The sequence below is a fragment of the Colletotrichum destructivum genome, chromosome 2, assembly GCF_034447905.1.
Source record: "Colletotrichum destructivum chromosome 2, complete sequence".
NCBI lineage: Eukaryota > Fungi > Ascomycota > Sordariomycetes > Glomerellales > Glomerellaceae > Colletotrichum > Colletotrichum destructivum.
Genome location: NC_085897.1, coordinates 5,704,292 through 5,725,317, shown reverse-complemented (window position 1 = coordinate 5,725,317; position 21,026 = coordinate 5,704,292). Strand labels below are relative to the sequence as shown.

Below are 21,026 nucleotides of genomic sequence, written 5' to 3'. Positions count from 1 at the left end.
GATAACGAGAGTTGAGTCTCGGAGTCGGGCGACTCTGTTTCGTGTCTTTTGGCGCTGGAACCGCCCTCCCGCCTCGCCTGACTGAGGGAACCATACAGAGACTCACTTGCTACTGGCAAACAAACGTCGATATAAGTCTATTTCCTTCTCAGCCATCCATACTCGCTCGTGAGTTGTGAGAGAGAGCAACTAACACGCACACTCACACTCGTCGCGCTCGCCAAGAGATCCACATGACTGGGATCTTGAACCTGCGCAAACGTGCTCGTGAGTCTGAGTATGGGACACGAGTAAGAAAGAGTCAGTAAGGTCGGTCACTCCATCGGCTGGTGTTCATTGCGTTCTCTCAATTCATCCTCCCTCTCCCACGATCAGGTTACCCTTTTCCATCCCATGATTCCCGGTGGCCAGCAAGCGGTAAAGAAAGGGGCATTTCCGATTTGAGTTTCGGTCATTCAGCCGGAGGGGACGGCATTCGTCAGGGTCAGGGACCGTCGTGTCGATCCGACGATCAGCAGCACAGCCGCAGCGGATGTGACCTTCTTTTCTGGGTCACGCCGCTTCGTCTCTGTGAGTGTAGGCCTCTTTTTTAGGTTTTCTTTCCAGATCCGTATCAATCAGCATGTGAGAAGGGGGAATGGCCACTGTCGCGTGGCCAGCAGTAGGTTCGTGGCCATATGTTGTAGTGGAAATAAGAGTAATAAGTAGTAGTCTATATGCATCTAGGCCAATATATGTCTTCGGGCCATCCCGCTATGCATCATGCCTCGTGTGTGTCAACTGCCCTTTGCTCGACGACGGACTGTCAAACCCGTGGAACACTCGAAGGGGGAAAAAACAGACGGCTTGAGTAACAGAGTTCACAAAACAAGAAAAAGAAAAAGAAAAAAACAAAAACAAATGCCCTTTCTGCCCATACTCCCGGCTGTGTGATTTCCCTATCCCCCTCTCCATCACAACTTGCTTAGATCTGCTCTCGTCTGCTCCGAGTCACTTCACTTCTCCGAGTCGGGGATGTGTCCCTCGACCGTGCTCAGAGCGGCGAGGTTGACCTGGCCAAAATGCTCAGAGCTCTCGCCGCCGAGACCGACACCGACGAGCAGCGCGACGCATTCGACAACGTCCTCGGGCTCCAGCAAGTGCCACCTGGCCAGCGTGACCTTGGTGCTCGCACCGACCGTGACGGTGAAAATGTGCTCGTTGTCCACCTCGTTGCCCGACAGGCCGTTGAGGGCGCGGAACATGTCCTCGTCGGTGAAGTCGTCGCCCAGGCAGAGCACAAACTCGACGCGGCCGGGGTGCTTCTCCGACGCGGGCGCCGAGTTGTACGTGTGGACAAGCCGCTTGGCGATCTCGCCCTTGTTGATGAAGGTCGGCCTGACCTCGAGGTTGGCCTTGCCCTCCATGACCTCGACATCCCATTTCTGGGCCACGGTGGCCTGGAGCTCCTTGTGGCACTCGCGCGCCATGTGCATGCCCTGCTCGGGATCGGCCAGTCGGTAGTGCCACGTCAGGGCGCATCGCTTGCGCTCAACAAAAGAGCCTGTTGGTGGTAGAAGTCAGCGAGAGTCCCCCCTTACGTTACGTGAATGGAAAACATGGTTAAGTGTATATATATATATTGGAAATGAAACTCACCCGGGACGCGGTCCGTAAAGGACTGGAAGACGGTCATGACCTCGGCCTGCCAGCCCATGTCGAACTCGTCGGCAAGGTTGACCCATTCGTCGGAGCCCGGGTTCTTCATGAAGCTGCCGTGCTCGGCGCTGAAGCCGATGCCGGGGATGTGGCCGAGGTGCTGCTGCAGGAACTCCTGGTCGCGGCCCGAGATGATCCAGACGGCGTTCCTCTCGTCGCTGGCGAGGGCCTTGAGCGTCTGCAGGACGCGCTCCGAGGGCACGGCGGCGCTGGGCTCGCGGACAATGGGGGTGAGGGTGCCGTCGTAGTCGAACATGAAGAGGCGCTTGCCGGCGTCGCGGTACGTCTTGAGCATGAGGGCGCGGTCCAAAAGGGGCGTGGCGTGGGCGTTCTTCTGGGTGCCGAGGACGTGGACGTGCTTGCGGACAAAGTGGTCGATCCAGCTCTGGACGTTGCGCGTGGTGACGTGGTTGTAGAGGCTCGTCTGCATGGCCATGCGCTTCTCGGGGGACATGGTGAGGGCGTTGTTGATCTCGACGGCGACGCCCGAGAGGTCCCAGGGGTTGATGTGGATGGCGTCCTTGAGGGAGCCGGCGGTGCCGCTGAACTCGGACAGGATGAGGGGCCCGTGGCCCTCGCGCTGGCAGATGACGTACTCCATGCTCGTCGTGTTCATGCCGTCGCGGACCGAGGTGATGAGGCCAATGTCGGCGGCGCGCAGCAGGGCAAAGTACTCGTCCTGGCTGAGGTACTGGGGGTAGTGCTGGACGGGGGAGAAGCCGAGGCTGCCGTACATGCCGTTGATGCGCATGACGAGCTCGTTGACGCGCGTGGCGATGCGGCTCTCGGGGTCGTCGTCCTTCTCCTCCTCGATGCTCGTGGGCGACGTGACCTGGATCAGCACCACCTTCTCGCGCCAGTCGGGGTACATTTCGAGGAAGCGCTCAAAGGCCTGCAGCTTCTGGGCGACACCGCGGACCGAGTCGAGGCGGTCGCGGCCGACAATGATCTTCTTGCCGGCGTAGAGCTTCTTGAGGGCGTCGTACTTTTCCGTGACGGCGTCGGTCCAGGCGTACATCTCGCACTTGTCGGCGTTGATGCCGATGGGGAAGACGCCAACCTGGACGCGGGCGCCGTAGGCGTCGACGCCGCCGCTGTCCGAGGGGAAGCCGAGGACGCGGGTGCAGCAGCTGGAGAAGTGGCGCGAGTAGCTGTAGGACTGGAAGCCGACGAGGTTGGAGCCCAGGACGCCCTCGAGCACCTCCTTGCGGCGAGGCAGGCAGCGCAGGAACTCGGAACTCGGGAAGGGCGAGTGCAGGAAGAAGGAGATGTTCATGTTGGGGACGCGCTGGCGCAGCATGCTGGGCAGCAGCATGAGGTAGTAGTCGTGGACGACGACGATGTCGCCGGGCTTGTAGAGCTCGATGATGCGGTTGGCGAACTTTTGGTTCATGCGGTAGTAGTCGGCCCACTGCAGACGCTCCTTGCGGCCGTCGGTCGGCTCGTGCTGCTTGTAGTGGAAGAGGGTGTAGAGGTCGTGCTCGGCGTAGCGGCGCCACCGGCTCTGGTCCTTGAGCAGGATGCCCTCCTCCTGCTGTTCGTTGTCGTCGCAGAGCCAGACGGGCACCGTCTTGATGGTCTTGCTGTGGGCCAGCTGGGCCTCGAGGCGGGCCTGGTCTTCGCGGGGCAGCCAGAGACCCTCGCTCGGGGGCGGCGTGGGCAGACGCGCATCGCCGTCAATGGGGATCGGGGCCGAGAGGGTGTTGAGGGAGGAGAAGTGGACGGTGGTCGCGGGCGGCGTGTCGGGGGGCGAGAGGACGTCTTTGGGGGTATCGATCTCGCCGGTCCAGGCGACGACGGTGTGGTTCCACGGCGTTTCGTCCGACGAGAGGTAGGCGAAGGAGTCGAAGAGGGCCGACTGGCCGCGACGGGGTTTCAATTCCTGTCATATGAGGTCAGCGGGGGGTTCATAGACGGTGTGTGTGTAGGTGTGTGTGTATCGCGACGAGAGATGCTGTATAGCGTGACGCAAGAGGGATTTGGAGACGCGATGGAAGGGGGTGGGGGGGGGGGGGGGGGGGGTTGAGAAGGAGGGGTTGAGAAGGAGGGGGGGCGAGAGTTAGGAGAAAGGGGATTGAGGGAAGGGGATTGGGAAACAGGGAGTCGAGGAGAGGAAGCGATTCCAAGGACCCCATGCGGGATTGAGGATGGATGGCCGAACGTACCCAGTCGGATCCCTTGCGATACTTGAGCGAGTGCGGGATGTTGAAGGTGGCCGAGATGATGTTACCGCTCAGCTGCAGATCCGGGTTGGCGGCGCGGATGTGCGACAGGGACTCGCGGCGACCCATGGCTGCGAGCGTCATGCGCTTAAGGATGTCGCGGCCGGTGAGGGGGCCGGGGGACTGCGGGAGGTGCTTGGAGGAGGAAGAATTGATGTCGATGGAGTTTGGCGGTTGTGGGTATCGGTGTTGCTGTTGTTGTTGCTGAGAAGACAGAGGAAGAGAATGGGGAGGTTGAGGTTGAGATTCAGATTGAGATTGAGATGGGGGATCTCGTCGGCGGTCGGAAAGGGAAAAGTAGCTCGGCCCTTCGGCGGCGGCGTCGCTTCGCGGGAAATAGCTGGGCGACTGCGCCCGCGAACTGTCACCCGAGACGTACGTGTGTTGGTGGATTCCCGGCGTGACGGCGTCCGAGAGGGCGATGCTTCTAAGCACGGGGTTCGCGGGGTTGATGGGCGCGGGATTGACGGCGGTATGGCTGAGATGCTTGGGGATCGTTGACGTTGTGGGAGAAGAAGCCGTAGAAGAAACCCCGCGGCTCAGCTCGGCCGGCCGTTCTTTTTGATCCTGTTGGTCGTGGGGGTGGTGGTGGTGCTGCAGCTGCTGCTGCTGCTGTTGCTGCTGTTGCTGCTCCATGATGACTCGTGTTATTCTCTGGCGGCCCGAGGGGGAACTGGTGGTAGAGTTGGGACTAGCGGCGGTCGCAGGGAACAGGGGGGGGGCGGCGGGGGGTGGGATGGTGGGATGGGCGAGGATGGGAGGTGGAAGATGGAAGATGGGGAGGAGGATGGAGGAGAGAAGAAATCGGGAAGAGGACGAAGGATGCAGATGTTTTGATCCTGACGAGAGAGTGAGAGTGAGAGTGAGAGTGAGAGTAAAAGTAAGAGTAAGAGTGAGAGTAAGAGTGAAGGTGAAAGTGTAAGAGTATGGATGAGGGTGAAGTGAGGGTGAAGGTGGAAGGTGGGCGTGCTATCGCTGGTGGTGATGCCGACTTGCAAGAGGGAAGAACACGGAACAGACACCAAGCACACACAGACGGACTCGACACCGCTTGGAGAGAAGAAAACGAGGAAGAGGAAACAAAGAGACGACGGCAAGAGCAGCGGGGGAGGATATGACACTTGAAGAACCCAACACTTCGGGCTAGGCTTCACTTCAGAACTCGCACAGCTCCAACAGGAAGAAGAGGCAATCGAGGCGATGACATTTGACGGTGAGGTGAGTGAGTTCACAGTGACGGGGGGTGGAGGGGTCCGACGTCCAGGGGCCCGGCTGCTCCAGGATGTTTTGCCTCTGTCGTCCAGTCCTGTCTCTCAGTCTCCGTCTCTGTATCCGTACCGCCTGTAGTAATAGAAACAGAACAAGGACCAACGGTACGACAGAACACAAATGCCAGACCCGTTGTCTTGGAGATCCTGCGGTAGCTCCTGTGCTGTGCTGCGCTGATGGTGTTGCGATGCAATGAGACGCTCGAGTCCGCTGTCGTCTCGTCTCAGTGCGTGTTATCAAAGTACCCTTTTGGTGGTGTTCCCAGCGAAAAGATACATGCCAATCTCAGGACGATTTGCTCCTATCCTGCTGTCTGGAGGAGGGGTGGAGGGGATGGGGGCGGCCAGACTCCAGAGTCTCCAGAATTGCTGCAGCAGCGACACGAGCCTTGCTGATTGAGGTTTCCGGTGGGGGTTGCCAATGGTCGTTGTATTGCTTGGTAGTTGCTTGTACACCGACGCTGCAGGGATTGCTTTTTTTTTCCTTCTCTTCTGTCGATGTGACGGATCCCATCAACTCGTGGGAACTAGAAAGAGAGAGGGAGAGAGAGAGGAAGATGAGCAGAGAGCGAGAAACGCTTCAAGTGCTGTTGATGAGCCAGCCCATTCGACGCCGTGGCGTGAAGACACGATGCTCTAGATTAGCCTTGACAGCCTCGATAATGCCCCGAGACTAAGCCAACTAACTGACAGGACAGACCAACTGGCGGCGGGCAGAGGCACATGTCACCGGTATGTCGCTCGCTGCAGCTGCCGTACCGTCTGTTCCCAGAGACTGGACCCTAGTGCTCTCTTGGTGCCGATGGAGGGGCAGAAGGGGAAGGGGAACGTGCTGGAAACTCTGGGCCCTATCCAGCCCTCTCTGTCGCACGCTCTCTCTTTCTCTCTTTCTCTCTCTCTCTTCTCTTCTGTCTTCCTGGCGGGGTCATTGGCATAACGGGTGTGGGGGGGGTTCTTGTTCCAGGTATTCGGCGAGTCTCCAGGAGGTATTCTCGGTGTATTCCATCGACTTCTCCAAAGCGTGGCGATACTTATGACGCAGGTATGCCCACTTGATTCGGTACAAGCTCGAGACCTCTTCCAAGTTTACGGCCAACCCCTCTCTCTTTACCCCTGGTTCGGACGGGACGAATTGCTCGACACGAGATTGGCCCAAAAAGGGGGGGGGGGGGCTACCTTGTCGCTTGGCCCTGTCAAGCTCCAAAAGATCCAATGGAAATGCCGTCCTAGGCTCCTAGGCTGCTGGGATCCTGGGACGCTTCTCGACCTTCTCCTCGACAGTTCCTGGTCTGGTCTAGCCGGAGGTAGAGCGCCGGGAGCTGCTCTGCTGAGGGATGGGATGGGATGGTATGGAACCCCCCTGTTTGATGCCGCCTTCTTGTCTCTCTCTCTGTCTCTCGGTCTGCTCCCTGCCCTGTGCTCTCTGTCGTTTGCTGTCGTCCCCGTGTACCCTATGATGTCTTTGTGATGCAATGCAAGTTGCGGAAAAGGCGCAGAGAACAGAGAGAGAAAGGGAGAAAATCTGACAAATTCCCCAAATTCCCATGTGAGGCATTTGCGTGTTTTCCTCCCTCCTCTCTTCGGTCTCGTCGCAAGTATCTTACCCTCTTACACGCCCTTGACGCAAAGAAGGCTGGGCATCTCGATATGCAAGTGTTGACAACAAAACAAAGCCACCGAAGCCAAGCACTCGCCGTGGCGTAGTGGGCTGTGACCGTCTTCAGTGTCTTCAGCGCCGCTTGACAAAGAAAGACACACACGGCCACCTGCAGCCAGCGCGTTCGATAGTGTCCCTCCGCGCTGCTGGAAGCCATTTTCCAAATCCGGGATGACGCTGGGACGACGGGGGACGGTTAAAAAAACAAACCAAAAAACCACCCGAAAAATCAATCGGACCGCAAACTCGAATCAGAACGAAAAGGGGGCATGGCATGTTGTATGTGATTGTGACCGTCGCAAACTGCGGGAAAAAGTCCGACCCACCTGACGTAATTCGAGGCAATTATATGCCCCCTCTTCCCTTTTCCCTCTTCTTCTTCTTCTTCTCGGTGGCACTTCCCAGTCGATGTCGATGTCGATGTCAATGTCGACGTGTCCACTGCCTCCTCGTTTTTCAAGATATTTAGGTTGCGAGGCTCTCGATCGAATCTCGAAGACGTTTGCGGGGGGGGATCAATGCGCTTCCAACTCGTGGCCCCAGACGGAACGAAACTCGTGCTGCTGCCGGTCCTGGGGGCTAGCTATCGTTAAGCTAAGCGCCCGCGTTGTTGGAAAAGACGGTGAACGGACGAGGTGAGGAACTAAGACGTCTTGGGCGACGGGGACGGAGCAACGAGCGAGTGGCTGGCGCTCTCTCTCTCTCTCTCTCCCTGTCTTCTCTTCCTTTCTCTCTCGCTCGCGACCTGCTGCAATGCGACTCGATTTGCTTGCGCTGAAGGCGACTGATGTATGTGGTGGAAGGATGGGAGGAGGGTCTTCGACAAGTCTGCCGCCGTCAGGGACTCAGGATGCGTCAAACGAAGTTAGTGTCGAACAACGGTGAGAGTGTCAGGGAGGGAATCTTGGAGAAGCTCGGGTCTCGTTCTCCCAGTCCAAGTTGCGGTCCGCCGCTCTCCTTAAAAGACTTCCCCGACCGAGACCAACTTCCATCACAGAACCAGCCCAGTTCGACGTGACTTCAACCCGACAAGGCACGATGTGTGATGCCCCGGATGGCTGAGTCTACTCTCCATTCTGTCGGATGCATGCGTACAAAGCACCATACATTACAACCAGCCAGACGCAGACACCGTGGCGTCTCATCTGCATGCACTCTGCACTGCACCGCGCGTCGAGGGTGCAGTCTGCCATGCGTTCTCGGCCGGTCAACTTCTTCTTCTGCTGCATCCCCGCTGGCTACTCATGCCTCATTCGATCAATAACAACGGCGGGGGGGTTAATGTCTCGGGCCAAGGCGTGACCGCGAACCCTGCCACGTCTCCAGCCATATCACATCAACCAGACATGGCGAGGTCCTCGTCTCGTGTCATCGGCATCGGTGCTTGGATCTCCAGCGGCTCTTCTCTACCTTCAACGGCGTTTACCTCTGCCGACTTCGGAAGGAGACCTCAACAAGAACAGACTCGCCATCCACCCCCTCCTCTTCCTTGTCTCTTCAAGCTGCACATTCAAGTAGTACAACGTGCAGTAACAGGTCCAGACAGTCGACACTCAGTCATCCCACAGAGTCTAGGCTCATCTCTCTGCCCGGCGTATCCACCAAAAACCCCATGGGCACCCGAGCTGGAACATTGGAGCCTTGGAGCATATTGGGCTTGATCCGCTTGAACCAGTTCTCGCCAACCTATCGTGACACGCCCTCTTCATCCCACCATCACTTACGCCGTGGGCCAGACCGAACAACACCAGCCCCATGCCGGTCGTCCCATGTTTCCCTCCGCCGAGGCGACCTGCAGCACATCCGACGGACTACATCGACGCTGGATGGGGGGCTACACTACACATCACATCAGCCTGAACGGCTTCGCTGGCCAACTGAGCCATTTTTCCCTTCCATGATGTGCTATCCTATCCCACCCTTCCAGAGATGCCACCGGCTTTGCCCGATATCTGATGCAGGTCCTCCTCATCCACGTCTTCTCTCTCGATGCCCGATCCCACTGCTCGCTGCTCTCGTCCAGATAAGGGCGTCCGTCCACCGTGGAGGCCGTGAATCCCCCGCCAGCAGACCAGGCACATGGCGCCAATCCCGCCGCATCAGTGGCTGCATGCCTCTTTCGTCCGTCCCCCCCTTTTTTTTTCTCTGTCCTTTCTTCGTTTTATTCTCGGAATGCCATCCCAGCCCCTCCCCATCCCAGGCAGCGCACTATGCCGAATGACACGCATCCACGCCCACATTAGATCTTGTCATGCTGTATCCGTAGATCCTATGGACCGGGTCACCAACCACACAGTCATTGTGCAATTATGGGTTTTCGGATCATCGCGCCGAACAGCATTGTCGTGGAGGGGTGGGCGCAGAGGTGTGGCTGCGAGGTATCCGTAGCACGCATGGCATTCATTGCGTTACACCTCTCATAGTCTTGATTCGAGATACCTACTCCGGCACGCATGGCAGACGGAGTTGTACACCATCGAGGTCTGAAGACCAGCTTCTTATGCTGTGAGGTTCGTCACTGAACCTCAAGCTGCTAAAAGTACGCCTTTCTTGAGACCTGGCTACGTGGAACATGCTATGGTCAGATAGTCCATGCCAGTCAGGCAAGATATCTCTCTGCTAATTGATCCTGTGTGCACAATGCTCTTTTCTCTCTTCATCCAAAGATATATACTTTTAGAACAGTCCCCGTTGTCAATTGCAATGCACCTACTTCGGACTATTGCACCAAAGCATCAATGCTCCTGGCACGCAGCTTACAGAGGTAGTTCGTACTATTGACTTGTCTGGGCAGAAATGATATAAGAGACGTGTTATGTTCATAAGAGCGACGAAATGCCTGAATCGCAAGAATGAAGGACTTGAGAGACACCTTTCCGTCTCAACCTCAAATAAGACCGAACGTTTCGACTTGGACACCCCGAGCTTCCAACTCAGACGCCGTCAGTCTCGGGTCCGAGTTGATCACCTCCCTCGTGTCCCTGTGCCTGTACCGGGCAAAGTTCCACGGGTCGGCGCCGCTCCTCACGGCCTCCATCCTCTCCCACTCGGGCGGATCCTCTCCCAGCCTGGGATCCAGCTTGGTCACCTCGTCCGTCGCGGCCGAGAAGAAGTGCATCGAGTCGAAGAAGCCGGACTCACGCGCCATGCGAGCCCTCCAGCCGTCGGGCAGCGGGCCGAGCAGCGCCTCAGTGTCCATCAGCCCGTGGGTATACGTGGCCCCAACAACCCTGAACCGTCGAGGCCGTTCCCCGGTCGGAGAGTGAGGGGGGTCCGGTGCCGCCGGCCTCACGAGCAGCGGCGATGGGCAGCCCAGCAAGACGACGAGCTGGTCTCCTACCTCTGGCCGCGCGTGGGAGGTGCCCATGTACCCCGTGTCCGTCTTGATGAAGTACCGATGCCTGACGCGGATGAAGTTGATGGACTCGTGGGAGACGGCGTCGCCCTCGAGATCGCTGATGAACTCTCGGCCGTACAGCTCCGCCGCCTCGGGTACCGTGAGGAGGCTGTTGCACTGCGGCCACCGCTCGATCATGTACCCCAGCCCGAGAAGCGTGACAAAGGCGTCGATGGCTCTCTCATTTGTCGGGGCGTACCGCTCCGTCGAGAGCGCCGCCGGCTCCCACGCCTTCACCGCGGCAAGGAGGCCTTCGGAATCGGCCGTCGACTTCTGCCCGACGAACGAGACAGTGCCGCAGGTCACGCCCGCCGCCTCCATAAGCTCGCCGGCGTGGCCTCCTACGCCCGGTCGGAAGCTGATCTCTGCCGCGGAGGCGCCAGCTGCGTAGAAGACGTCGGCGTATGGCAGTCGGACGGCGCGGTCGACGGGGACAGACCAGTCCGGCACCCACGAGGGCGCCTCAATTTTGCGGGCATCGACGTTGCAGCGGTCGAGGAAGTCCAACCTCCTAAGCTCCTCCAGGTAGGCCTTGCAGAACTGGCTGTAGACCTGCTCGACGGGGAGCGAGTAGTCCGGCCTGACACGCTCCCTGATGGCTGCGGGGGCCGCGCCCAGGGCGCCATAGATCTTGTCTCTCGGATCCGCGCAGCCTTTCCAGTTGAGCGTCTGCAGCTCGCGGAAGAACGGCTGGTGGGAGAACGGCAGCATCACCTCGACGGCATCGAGGATGAGCCCCCTCACATGGGCGCTGGGGAGGACCTTCTTGTCGCTGGCGCAGAAGATGGCGCGGCGGAAGACGGACAGCGAGATGCTGTCGGGCCCGCAGAGCATGAAGGACCGCTCGTCCGCAAGACGGACCTCTTGCCAGACCCAGAGACGCTCGAACCAGGACCGCTGAAGGAGGTTTGTGATGCCATCCCAGGTCTGCTCGTCAAAGGGCAAGGCCACCGAGGCTCGGGCGAGCTCGGGGTTGCTGCACCCAGGCGGGTTGGTCCTCCACGCCCCTCGTTCCGTGTACACAGCCTGCTCGCCGAGATGACGCAGCGCAGAAAGAGCCAGCTTGCTATACCCGCCCTCTGGCCCGAGCCATACTACGACGTGGTTCGCTCGGCGGTAGATGTCGCACATCATGTGAACCTGCTGGTTGCGCTCTTCGAGGTTGGCCTGGTTGATGCACAGCGCGTCGATCCACAGCCTCCGGGGAGTATCGCGGTATCTGAGATGCCGCAGGGCGGCTGCGAGGTTCGGACGGATGTTCAGGCTAGACGATGCGGCGCCCGTCGACGGCGCCGTGGGCTCGACAACGTAGGCATATTCCTCGCCGCCCGCAGGCGCCCAGACGTACGACAAGCCCTCGTACTCGAGCTTGTTGTCGTCGAAGGCGACGTTGGGGTCGACGCCTGTCAAGGGGTGCAGCCAGGACGTCTCGTAGGGCTCCTCCGGGCCGTAATGTCTCTGACGTTCAAAAATGAAGCGCCCGTCGAGGCAAACGCGAACTATCCAGTCGGACGGCAGCGTCTTCTGGATTTCCTTCCGGGTCGGGGGCAGTCGGATGGCGGACGGTCGGCGTGGCGACAGGGCGACGTGATGGAACTTGATACGGATCGCCTCGTCGAAGGCGCCGGGCAGCAGCTCAACCACGCGGATCTCTTTCGAGGTCAAATCCAGGTCCCGGTAATGGTATCTTGGTTTGTCGGCTGGGCTCTTCGTCATGATGGTGAGGATTCTTAGAGACCGTGACCACTGATATTTATTGTTAAATCAAGCAAAGCAAAATAATGTCCGTTACTCTTGACGAGGAACTGGGCAACATGCAACAGGTTGAAAGATTGCCAACGCAACGAAGCTCAATTAATGCGGTTCATGTGTCTCCTTATGATCTGAGAAGGATTAGACTGAAGCCTACATGTCACTTGGAGAGTCAAATCATCGAGGAAAATGACAAGAGCCTATTGAGGGGGAGGGCGGGTTGTTACACTTTGATGATCGCCACATGTGGCAAGCAAGCGGTAATCCTTCACAGCCTGCATAAAGACAGCCTGATTAGGGACAAGGTGACCACAAGGAAAGGAAGAGGCGGCATAGCCAGCGTTCGAGGCCCTCACTGTGTGCATCCATCACGCATCCTCTCACAGCTACTGGAGCTCGGTTAGCGCTTAGCATGCAATCACGAGGAGCGGCATGTAGCAGCACCCAATCATCCGCTCGAGTTATGTTGCAGAGTAAAACAGCCGTACGCTTTGTGCACTCTGGCTCTTGTCCACGTCCAGGCCACCATGTTACCCCAGCAGATGCCATCCGTACCCTCGGGTCTTGTTCACCACCGTTGGTATTGGAGGTTGGAGTCAAGAGTAGCGTGTGATGATGATGGTAAGGTTATCAAGAAGGATATGAATGCCCTGACTGTTGGTCCTTCTGTTCAAAATCATCTTCAGGTCCACCCAACCAGGCAGAATCATCCACGTCAACGTCCTTCCGAGCACATTTACAGAAACATAAACGACATCAGTACATAGACGGGACAGAAATGTCTTCTCGCACTAAATCGAACGCAGACATATTCATACATGTAGATGTACACTCTGCCCTTCGCTCCGCCACAGCCTGATTGCGATGCAAGCCAGCGGCGCGTATGCTCCGAACATCCTCAGTCTTGGGGATTCCTGTCATCACCAGAAAATCCTTTTCCCGGGTCCCTCAGATATCCAAAAATTTGCCATGCATAGTAGGGAAGGGGGGCGGGGGGGGGGTGTTGTGTTTGTGCCATCTTTTACTTACTCAAAACCGTGATTATAGGAATAAGAGTAATTAAGACATAGACCTAGTATCTAGTTAGTCTGCTCGGTGTTCCTACTTGAAGGCTGAAAAAAACGTGTCATCTTACGAATCAGGTATCAGGTAAGTAGGATCATGAGAGATCACTCTGCTAACTTGGATTAATGGGTTTGTATCGAGCGTTGAACATGCGCTTAGGCAGACGACGGTGACTGAAGTTCATTCAAATGCATTTTGCCGCAACATCGAAAGCCGTTGTGTTAGCAAGACTCGGTCGCTGCTCTACGTAGTAATCTACAGCATAAAACGAAATGGTAAGTAAAATGTTGCTGGGGATGCGGCGATTAATACTGCACACCATTGACAAGACAACTTGGCGCCAACAATTCGAGTAGGAAATTCAAATTAAATCACATTGCAACCACAGCTCCCAACCGGCAGCTGTTCTCGGTGTGGGTATCATGAAGCCCCCCAACTGACAGACTCCAGGACGCCGCGCTTCCGAGTAGCTATTCAAAAGACACAAAGAGAGACCGAGAAGGAAATATGACGAGCAGCCCCTTCAACCATACACCCATGGACACATACTTCAACAAGTGAACTAGGCCGATTCATCATCGCCCTTGGTTGCGTTGTTGACTTTAATCTGTTCCACGTCCTCCGCCTCGCCCTCGAGGACCTCCATGGACTTTTTCTCACGGTTGTGGAGCACCATGATGCCAAGAACCAGGGCACACTGCAGGATGTTGTTGACCATGACCCAGTACCATCCAAACTTGAATCTCGGCGCTTGGGAGTTGTCAGTAAGAAAATCGCTATGTATATCTGTGGGGACACTCTTCTCACCTTGAGGTGTAGGGAACGTAACAATATTGAGACCTGCCAGGAGAGCTTGACCAACGGCATTCATGGAAGCGACGACGACGGCACGTTCTTCGGCAGATTTGAACGTGACTTCAGAGGCCCAAGACATGAACAACGGGTTCAGTGCGCCGCCAAGTCCAGCAACATAGAAGGCGAAAAACTTGAGTCCCTCGGGGATGTTCCAGGCTGCCATGCAGATCGACCCAACGGTCATAAAGCCGCAGATCCAGATGGAGGGCAGCCAGCGCTTGCCACTGGCATCGGCCCAGTAGCAACCCACCAGAGCCGCGACGATGGAGATGGCAGACTGTCCGGTAGGCAGGTTGTTGATCTGGCTGATGGAGTAGCGGTCGTTGTGCGCCTTGAGGTAGAGGTTGAAAGGTTGGCCGTTGGTGATCATCGCCTGGTTGAAGACGAAGTACAGGCCGACGAAGGCGTACCAATGCCAGCCCTTGAAGACGTCGGTGATCGCCCTGCGGTCGAACTTGACCTTGGGGGCCTCAGAGCCTCCTTCCGAGACCCGGCGGCGTGCCAGGGCGATTTGGTCCGCTGTCAGAAGCCACGAAGGGTTCTTGGAATCGGGACGGGCAGGGAACACGACGACGCCGAGGAAAGCGACGGGAAGTGTAATGCAGCCGCACACTATAAAGAGCCAACGCCAACCGGCCAAGCCGTTGACTCCATTGAGGTTCGTGTAACAGGCTGTCTGGAAGTAGCCTGCAAACATCTGAATATCAGTTAGCGTTGCTACTCCTTTGGTGGCGAGTCCAGTGTGGTTGAAACTTGGGTCTTACCGTTCCCAGGGGGCCAGCAACATAGAATAAGCTCAGTCGGCGAGAGATCTCGGTGCGCTTGTACCAACATCCGATGCAGTAGATGACACCAGGGTATGCGACACACTCGAAGACACCGCTAAAGAACCGGATGATGTAGATATGCTTGACATCTTTGGCGTACGCGGTTAAGAGTGTCAGGATGCCCCAAAGGACCTCGAAGATGGGGATCAAGACGTTGGGCCTGTGAAGAAAATTGTCAGTTCTCTCTCTCTCTCTCTCTCTCACTCACTTTCTGTCGTTGTTCGGAAACGCTGCAACGAGACACTTACCGGACACGAGTGAGGATAATGTTGGACGGAATCATGGCAGCACAGTATCCAGCTTGAAAAACTCCAGTGGTATACTGCAGGTCATTTCCCACCATGCCGATATCCTCCTTCATTCCGCTGACGTATGCATTCTGGAAAGCCTGAAGGTCGAGAAACTAAAACGGGATACTTTGTCAGACAAACCATGATCTCAAGGGCCATCAGTTCAGTAACTTACCTTTGTGAAGAAAGTGAGGCAGCCAAAGGTCAGGATCATGAAGTCCTGCCGGAGGCATTAGTCGCTAACATCCATGAGACTTTTCTTGACCAGCCTTACAAGCTTCCGCAACAGAGTCTTCTCCTCCTTTGAAGTGTTTCGCTCGTACCAGCGCCACTTGTCCAGCCAACTCTCCTTGGGAACCGACTCCTCATGGACGCCGGTGGCTACGGTTGAGCCCGCCATGTCGTCAAGACGAGACTTTGACCAGTTCGTGACACACTTGGATTAGTCAACCGTACACTTGGTCGTCTGTTGGTAGAGCACCGGCTTTATGGAGGTGGAGCTGGGAACAAAGTCGGAGCAATCCAGGACAACGAATTGACAAACGGGCGGAGCAGATGGAGAGGGGAACGGACTGCTGCGGTTGTCAAAATTGAGCGGATGAAGAGGGCAGTGGCGTGATCGCGTATTATACTCAGTTTGTCCACGCCTCCATGCTCCTCGCAAGAGCGCTTCGGCTGTATAGAGCCGGATTGACCTCGTTGACGTCGAGAGGAGAGACATTTGCCTTCACGCCCAGCGTGGATGTGATGTTGCAGTGTACCAGAGATAGGCATCACCGGACAATCAACGACCCGTGTGAGTTGAGCAATGGCCACACTCCACCACACGTCCACACAGGGGGGGAGGGGTCACGGCTGCAGAATTGGCCTACTGATACTCGTATAGCATGTTGGGTTGGGAGATAAGGAGGGCCATAAGCGACGGGGACGCAAGGATCTGACGAAGCTAAATGGTGGAGCTCCATGTGTCAACACCACGCCGTATCTCTGAATCCCCTCGATGCCTTGATTATGCTGTCCAACTCCACCTCTGATGCGATCCACAGCATTTGCGGGGTACGGCATACGACGACCGGGAATCTCGCCGCAGCCCCTGCTGAGTTGGGGGTCGGGGGCTGTCTTGACATTGGGGATGTTGCCAATGCGACGATGACCATTTGCTTTCCTCTGTTGGGCCTCTTCTCCGTGTGGAGCAACGTCTCCCTGTTGTGAGACATCACACACCGTCCACGTCCGAGGGCCGAACTGCATCAGCACCACCATGAGATAGGAGCCATGGATTGTCGGGTTGGACGCCATGGCTACGGCCAAGACTTGGGCGTGAAGTGTGGACAGAGTCGAATGGGCTATGTGTCAGTTCTCGGCGGACGGACCTGGCGCGGGCGGCAGCAGCAAGATAGCTTCAATCCGTTGTCCAGACCATAGTCTTATATCGCGCTGAGGATACCCGACTGTTGATTGTGATTTATAGACGACAACACGGTCATTAACGTCGCAAGTTATCCACCATGTCTTCTCGCCCAGATCACGCTCTTCCAAAATTCGCCCATTGCCCACCAACAAATAAGAACCTTAACTTTGTTCATCTCGAGAACCTAGATTTTTCTCAGTTTGGAAGCGAATCCGCCCGTCCTCGGTTAGCTGCGAAGCTGTTGGACGGAGCAAGTCGCCACGGCCTCTTTACCATCTCTGGCCATGGCATCCCCGAGGACCTGTATGATTCACAGGTTGACCTTGCCCACGCATTGTTGACGATTCCACCTGAAGAAAAGCTGGCATACGAGACAACACCGGAAGATGAAGCAAGGAGCCGTTACACCGGCTTTAAGGCATCGGGTAGTCAAAAGAACAAGCAAGGCTTCCACAAGACTTTAGACCACTACAACATTGTGGCAAACAATCTCGACAGCCGTAAACATCCAAGCATTCTGGTTCCACATCTTTCCCAGACAAACGAACTCATCAACTATTTCCGCCATCACTTGATACCGAAGCTTTTGACTCTTGTGTCCATGATTCTGGAAGTACCAAAGGAGAAGTTACTATCAACACACACCTCCAGTTTGGAAGGTGAGCTTTGCTCCGAGTATTTGCGCTACCTGCTGTACAATCCACGCCCTGCCGAGGGAACGGGACAACCCCGAGATCTTTGGCTGGGAGGCCATACGGACTGGGGTTCATTCACGTTCCAGTTTTCCCAGCCTGTTTCGGCGTTACAAATCCTACTGCCGTCAGGGCAGTGGAAATGGGTCCAATATTTGCCCGGGGCCCTCGTCGTTAATGTCGGCGAGGCCTTGGAGCTTCTAACCGGTGGAATCTTTCGAGCGGCGGTGCATAGAGCTGTCAAACCCCCGCCAGATCAAGAGAGAGCAAAACGGGTCGGCATCATCTACTTTGCCAGGCCTCCTGATGGCTTAAAGCTTGAGGCTATCGATAGCCCTGTTCTTCGAAAATCTGGTCGTGCTCAGCCACCGAACCAGAACGTATATACAATGTCACAGTACTTGCATGCAAGAAACCATGGATACAAGAGGCTGGAATTCACGAAGGTCACGATTGTGAGGGATGATAGCGAGTCCTCTGATGGCTCAGGGCTGTCACAAATAGGTCGCGAAGACACGTAGCTTGAGAAAGGATAAAGGAGATGACTCCAGTATTGGCACCAACTCAATTACCTGACAACTTTTTTCTAGTTGCAATTTGTTCACAATCTCCTAGTTCAGGATCATTGGAAGCTGACTGAAAACTTCTTATGTTCCTAAGTTCTCCACCAACATCAACAAGTACGTGATAAATGAGAACCCACTCACGCATGATCATCATTCCACTGCAGCAGATGCTAAGTCGTAACCGCGCCGATGGTTTAGTGGTAAAATTCTCCGTTGCCATCAAGCAGCGTCGGGGAGCCGGGGGTTCGATTCCCCCTCGGCGCATTTCTTTTGCTCGTGGCGAGGTTTTCAGTATATTGTTTTAGCCAAGTTGATGTTGATTGCTTCCTAGAATGACACAAGGAAGTGGTAACTCAATTTTCGTGACGAGGAAGACATATCGAAAAAGGTATTTGTTGGATATACAGATGGGTGGGAGGCAGGCAGCAAGTATTTCTTATTTACATTGTCTGTCGTCTTGGGCCAGGTAGGTTTATCTACTACTTCTTAGCATCCCTCTCCTTGCAGGCGTCCGAGTAGAAGTCCAGTCCAGACTCCAGACGCACTGCTCCGTACATGGAGCTGCTATCTAGTGGTCGCTCGGTCTCGAATTCCCTTGCCTTCTCCATATGCCTCAACGCCGCCTCGCACGTTTCCAACCTTGTACCCGCGTCCTTGGCACAGGTGAGTGCATGCCTCAAGTCCTTCATTGCCAGCGCAACATCGAAGCCGGCCTTACCATCGGGCGGCGGAGCGTATGAGCCGCTCGTGATACGCTTGCTATAGCTTTCTAGGACGGGGCCAAACATGTCTGATACCATATTCTCCAACACTGGTGATCCGAGCCCGGTCTTCTCAGCGAATACATGAGCCTCCGAAAGGACCTCCATGAAGGAGACGACAACAATGTTGCCAGCAATCTTGAGCAGACTCGATTTGGTTACGTCGGTACCCATCGGGATAACAGAGCGGCCCATGACGCCGGTGAGGTATAAGGAGATCGCCGACGTTGCGGATTCGGGACCGGCGGTAACGAAGATGAGCTTGCCGGCCGCGGCCATCGGCGCAGCGCCGAATACGGGAGCTTGGTGGAGTTTAGTTTCTTCGCCGGCCAGATCAGAAAATGATTTGCGTGATTGGCACTCACCAGCAACAAACTGTCCACCAGCCTCAGTGATTTGTTTCGATATGGCAGCCGAGGTGTCGGGGTGGACGGTAGAACAGTCGACATAGATTTTGTTCGTGATGTCTCCGGATTTGATAATTTCGTTCGCTGTATCTTGGAGAACGGCGTCGTTGCTCACCTACATACATGCGTCAGATGTATGTCGGTCTTTGGCTTCCCAGTGGTTACATGTCGACTTACACAAGAGAAAATCACGTCGGACTTCCTTGCTACCTCGCCCACTGTCTCCGCTGGAATCGCGCCCAGTTCCTTCAATGAATCGCCACGCGACAGTGTTCTGTTCGTGTAGATTAAACTCGGCGCTCCAGACGAAGAGATGAACTTTTGGAGATTCCGGGACATGCCGATACCCATGGACCCAAGGCCAATCCAGCCCACCTGTTTTGCTGCCATCGTGTGCGTCTGAAAGGATGGTTTGAGAGAAGGCGAGTAGGTAAAATGCGGACACGCTATCAATATCGGCTTGACTCTCGAGTAATCGGCGCGAACACGTTTGTGTCTACAGACAACGAGACGTCACCAGTTGATAACCATTTCTCAGGTTGCCGATAGCGGCATCCGAACTCCGAAGCGCCGGATGTCGACTCCGAAGGGCCCGGCAACTATTTCTCTGTGGTACCCGTCCCTGCAGATCTCAAGGGCTGTTGTGTGTGTGGGTGCGACCGGCTACCCCAAAGTGTGCTCCACGTGGAGAAAGGGTCGCCTTTTGAGCTCCACGTTGAGGAAGATGCAAGAGACATAAGCTTCGTGGAGTTGAGAGTGGTGTTATCAGTGCCGGGTGTGATAAACAATGGATACTGGGTCGGTGATCTAGCCGTCTTGTAAATGCTAGGCTTTATTAAATCAGCGTCGAGGTAACTTGGGCAGTTGTCCCATTACTCCCGTCGTTTCAATACCCAAAACATTCATCCATCCATTCTCTGTAAACCAACGCGCACCCACCTTTCTGTTTTACCGCCAAAATGAGCTTCGGAAAGCTTTACTACTACCCCAAGGCGCCTCGCGCGACACAGTGTCTCTACATCGCCGAGTACAACAAGTGAGCCTGTCCATCTGGACTGGGTTTTGCGGAGCAAATGTTGACGAAATGAACGATAGGCTTGATATCGAGTTCGTCGAAGCATGGCCGATCAAGGTCGACGCCAGCAAGGGCGGCGTGGGGGAAGACTACCTCTCGAAATTTCCTCCCGGCAAGGTTCCCGCGCTTGAGCGACCCAACGGCTTCACGCTTTACGAATGCATCCCAGTTTCGATTTACCGTGGGGTTTACCTGTTCCTAGGCATTGAACAATGCGCTAACAGTGCGTCAGTCGCAAAGCAGGACCCTAATACCAAGCTTCTCGGCACGACCCTCGAAGACGAGGCAACTATACTGAAGTGGGCATCTTTCGCCAACAGCGAGCTACTACCCCCCATCATGGCATGGATCAACCCAGTCATCGGCAAGGGCCCCTCATCACCCGAGATTCTCGCGGCGGCAGAGAAGAACAGCGAAGGCATGGTCAGCGTGGTGGAGAAGGCGTTGACAGGCAAGAAGTTTCTCGTTGGCGACGAGCTCACGATAGCGGACTTGTTCGTGATTGCGGCGATTGCGAGAGGATACCAATTTGTGAGTGACAAGCATCCTTGCACGCGTTCCCGACATCGGTCACGTCGACTTCGTTTGCTAACTCGGTGACACCTGTAGGTCTTTGCCAAGGAATGGACGGAGAAGCACCCGGCCATCCACGACTGGTACTGGCGAATCAAGAGCGATGACATTTGGAAGAAGATTGACGGCGAACCTTACGTGTTGGACGTGGTGGGAGGAAAGCCGGTCTGAGAGTGGAATAATCACCAAACACGTAACAGCGAATCGGCCAGAATGATGATACTGTAAACAAAGACCAATACTTGACAAAGTATAAAGAGTCAAGATCCCGGCACTCAGTGCGATATCAGAGGAGGGGCGGGCAGATACGAGAGGAGACAGACGAGAGATAGGTTGATAAGGGGGAGAAGGAGGGGGGACACGGAGCTTGGTGCGGGGAGTTCTCCGCTGCCGGCAAAGGGTGGGGCCGATCCCTTATCCGAGACCGCCAACTGAGATGCTCTGATTGGCTAATTCGGAAATGAGGAGCCGGACACTGCTTAGCTAATGCGATTGTCCACCGGTGGAAGT

The 21,026-nt window shown here is 55.9% G+C and overlaps 6 protein-coding genes across 6 annotated transcripts; 2 read left to right on the top strand and 4 right to left on the bottom strand.

The window, feature by feature from the left end:
- Nucleotides 1-669: 669 nt before the first annotated feature.
- CDEST_03951 (Putative glycosyl transferase, family 20, HAD-superfamily hydrolase, subfamily IIB, HAD superfamily) lies at nt 670-5,167 on the bottom strand. The gene is made up of 3 exons (XM_062920110.1): nt 3,864-5,167; nt 1,639-3,580; nt 670-1,543 (listed from the first exon to the last, which is right to left on the bottom strand). Exons 1-3 carry the CDS (start codon nt 4,554-4,556, stop codon nt 996-998), a joined length of 3,183 nt encoding a protein of 1,060 aa, XP_062776161.1. The 5' UTR covers nt 4,557-5,167; the 3' UTR covers nt 670-995.
- A 4,565-nt stretch (nt 5,168-9,732) lies between these two features.
- On the bottom strand, nt 9,733-11,958 carry CDEST_03950 (Putative WW domain, heterokaryon incompatibility; the record flags this gene model as incomplete). Its single annotated transcript, XM_062920109.1, has 1 exon — nt 9,733-11,958. The coding sequence occupies one exon, from the start codon at nt 11,956-11,958 to the stop codon at nt 9,733-9,735; it is 2,226 nt and encodes a 741-aa protein (XP_062776160.1).
- A 1,549-nt stretch (nt 11,959-13,507) lies between these two features.
- CDEST_03949 (Putative major facilitator superfamily, MFS transporter superfamily) lies at nt 13,508-15,453 on the bottom strand. The gene is made up of 6 exons (XM_062920108.1): nt 15,306-15,453; nt 15,207-15,251; nt 14,990-15,144; nt 14,679-14,901; nt 13,867-14,611; nt 13,508-13,809 (listed from the first exon to the last, which is right to left on the bottom strand). Exons 1-6 carry the CDS (start codon nt 15,429-15,431, stop codon nt 13,622-13,624), a joined length of 1,482 nt encoding a protein of 493 aa, XP_062776159.1. The 5' UTR covers nt 15,432-15,453; the 3' UTR covers nt 13,508-13,621.
- A 1,086-nt stretch (nt 15,454-16,539) lies between these two features.
- CDEST_03948 (Putative non-hem dioxygenase domain, isopenicillin N synthase-like superfamily) lies at nt 16,540-17,655 on the top strand (the record flags this gene model as incomplete). The annotated part of the gene is made up of 1 exon (XM_062920107.1): nt 16,540-17,655. One exon carries the CDS (start codon nt 16,540-16,542, stop codon nt 17,653-17,655), a length of 1,116 nt encoding a protein of 371 aa, XP_062776158.1.
- Nucleotides 17,656-18,179: 524 nt separating this feature from the next.
- On the bottom strand, nt 18,180-19,258 carry CDEST_03947 (Putative 6-phosphogluconate dehydrogenase, NADP-binding, 6-phosphogluconate dehydrogenase, domain 2; the record flags this gene model as incomplete). The annotated part of the gene is made up of 2 exons (XM_062920106.1): nt 18,180-18,983; nt 19,046-19,258. The coding sequence occupies 2 exons, from the start codon at nt 19,256-19,258 to the stop codon at nt 18,180-18,182; spliced, it is 1,017 nt and encodes a 338-aa protein (XP_062776157.1).
- Nucleotides 19,259-19,742: 484 nt separating this feature from the next.
- On the top strand, nt 19,743-20,856 carry CDEST_03946 (Putative glutathione S-transferase, Thioredoxin-like superfamily, glutathione transferase family). The gene is made up of 4 exons (XM_062920105.1): nt 19,743-19,904; nt 19,964-20,124; nt 20,176-20,474; nt 20,553-20,856. The coding sequence occupies exons 1-4, from the start codon at nt 19,828-19,830 to the stop codon at nt 20,685-20,687; spliced, it is 672 nt and encodes a 223-aa protein (XP_062776156.1). The 5' UTR covers nt 19,743-19,827; the 3' UTR covers nt 20,688-20,856.
- The last annotated feature ends 170 nt before the right edge of the window (nt 20,857-21,026 follow it).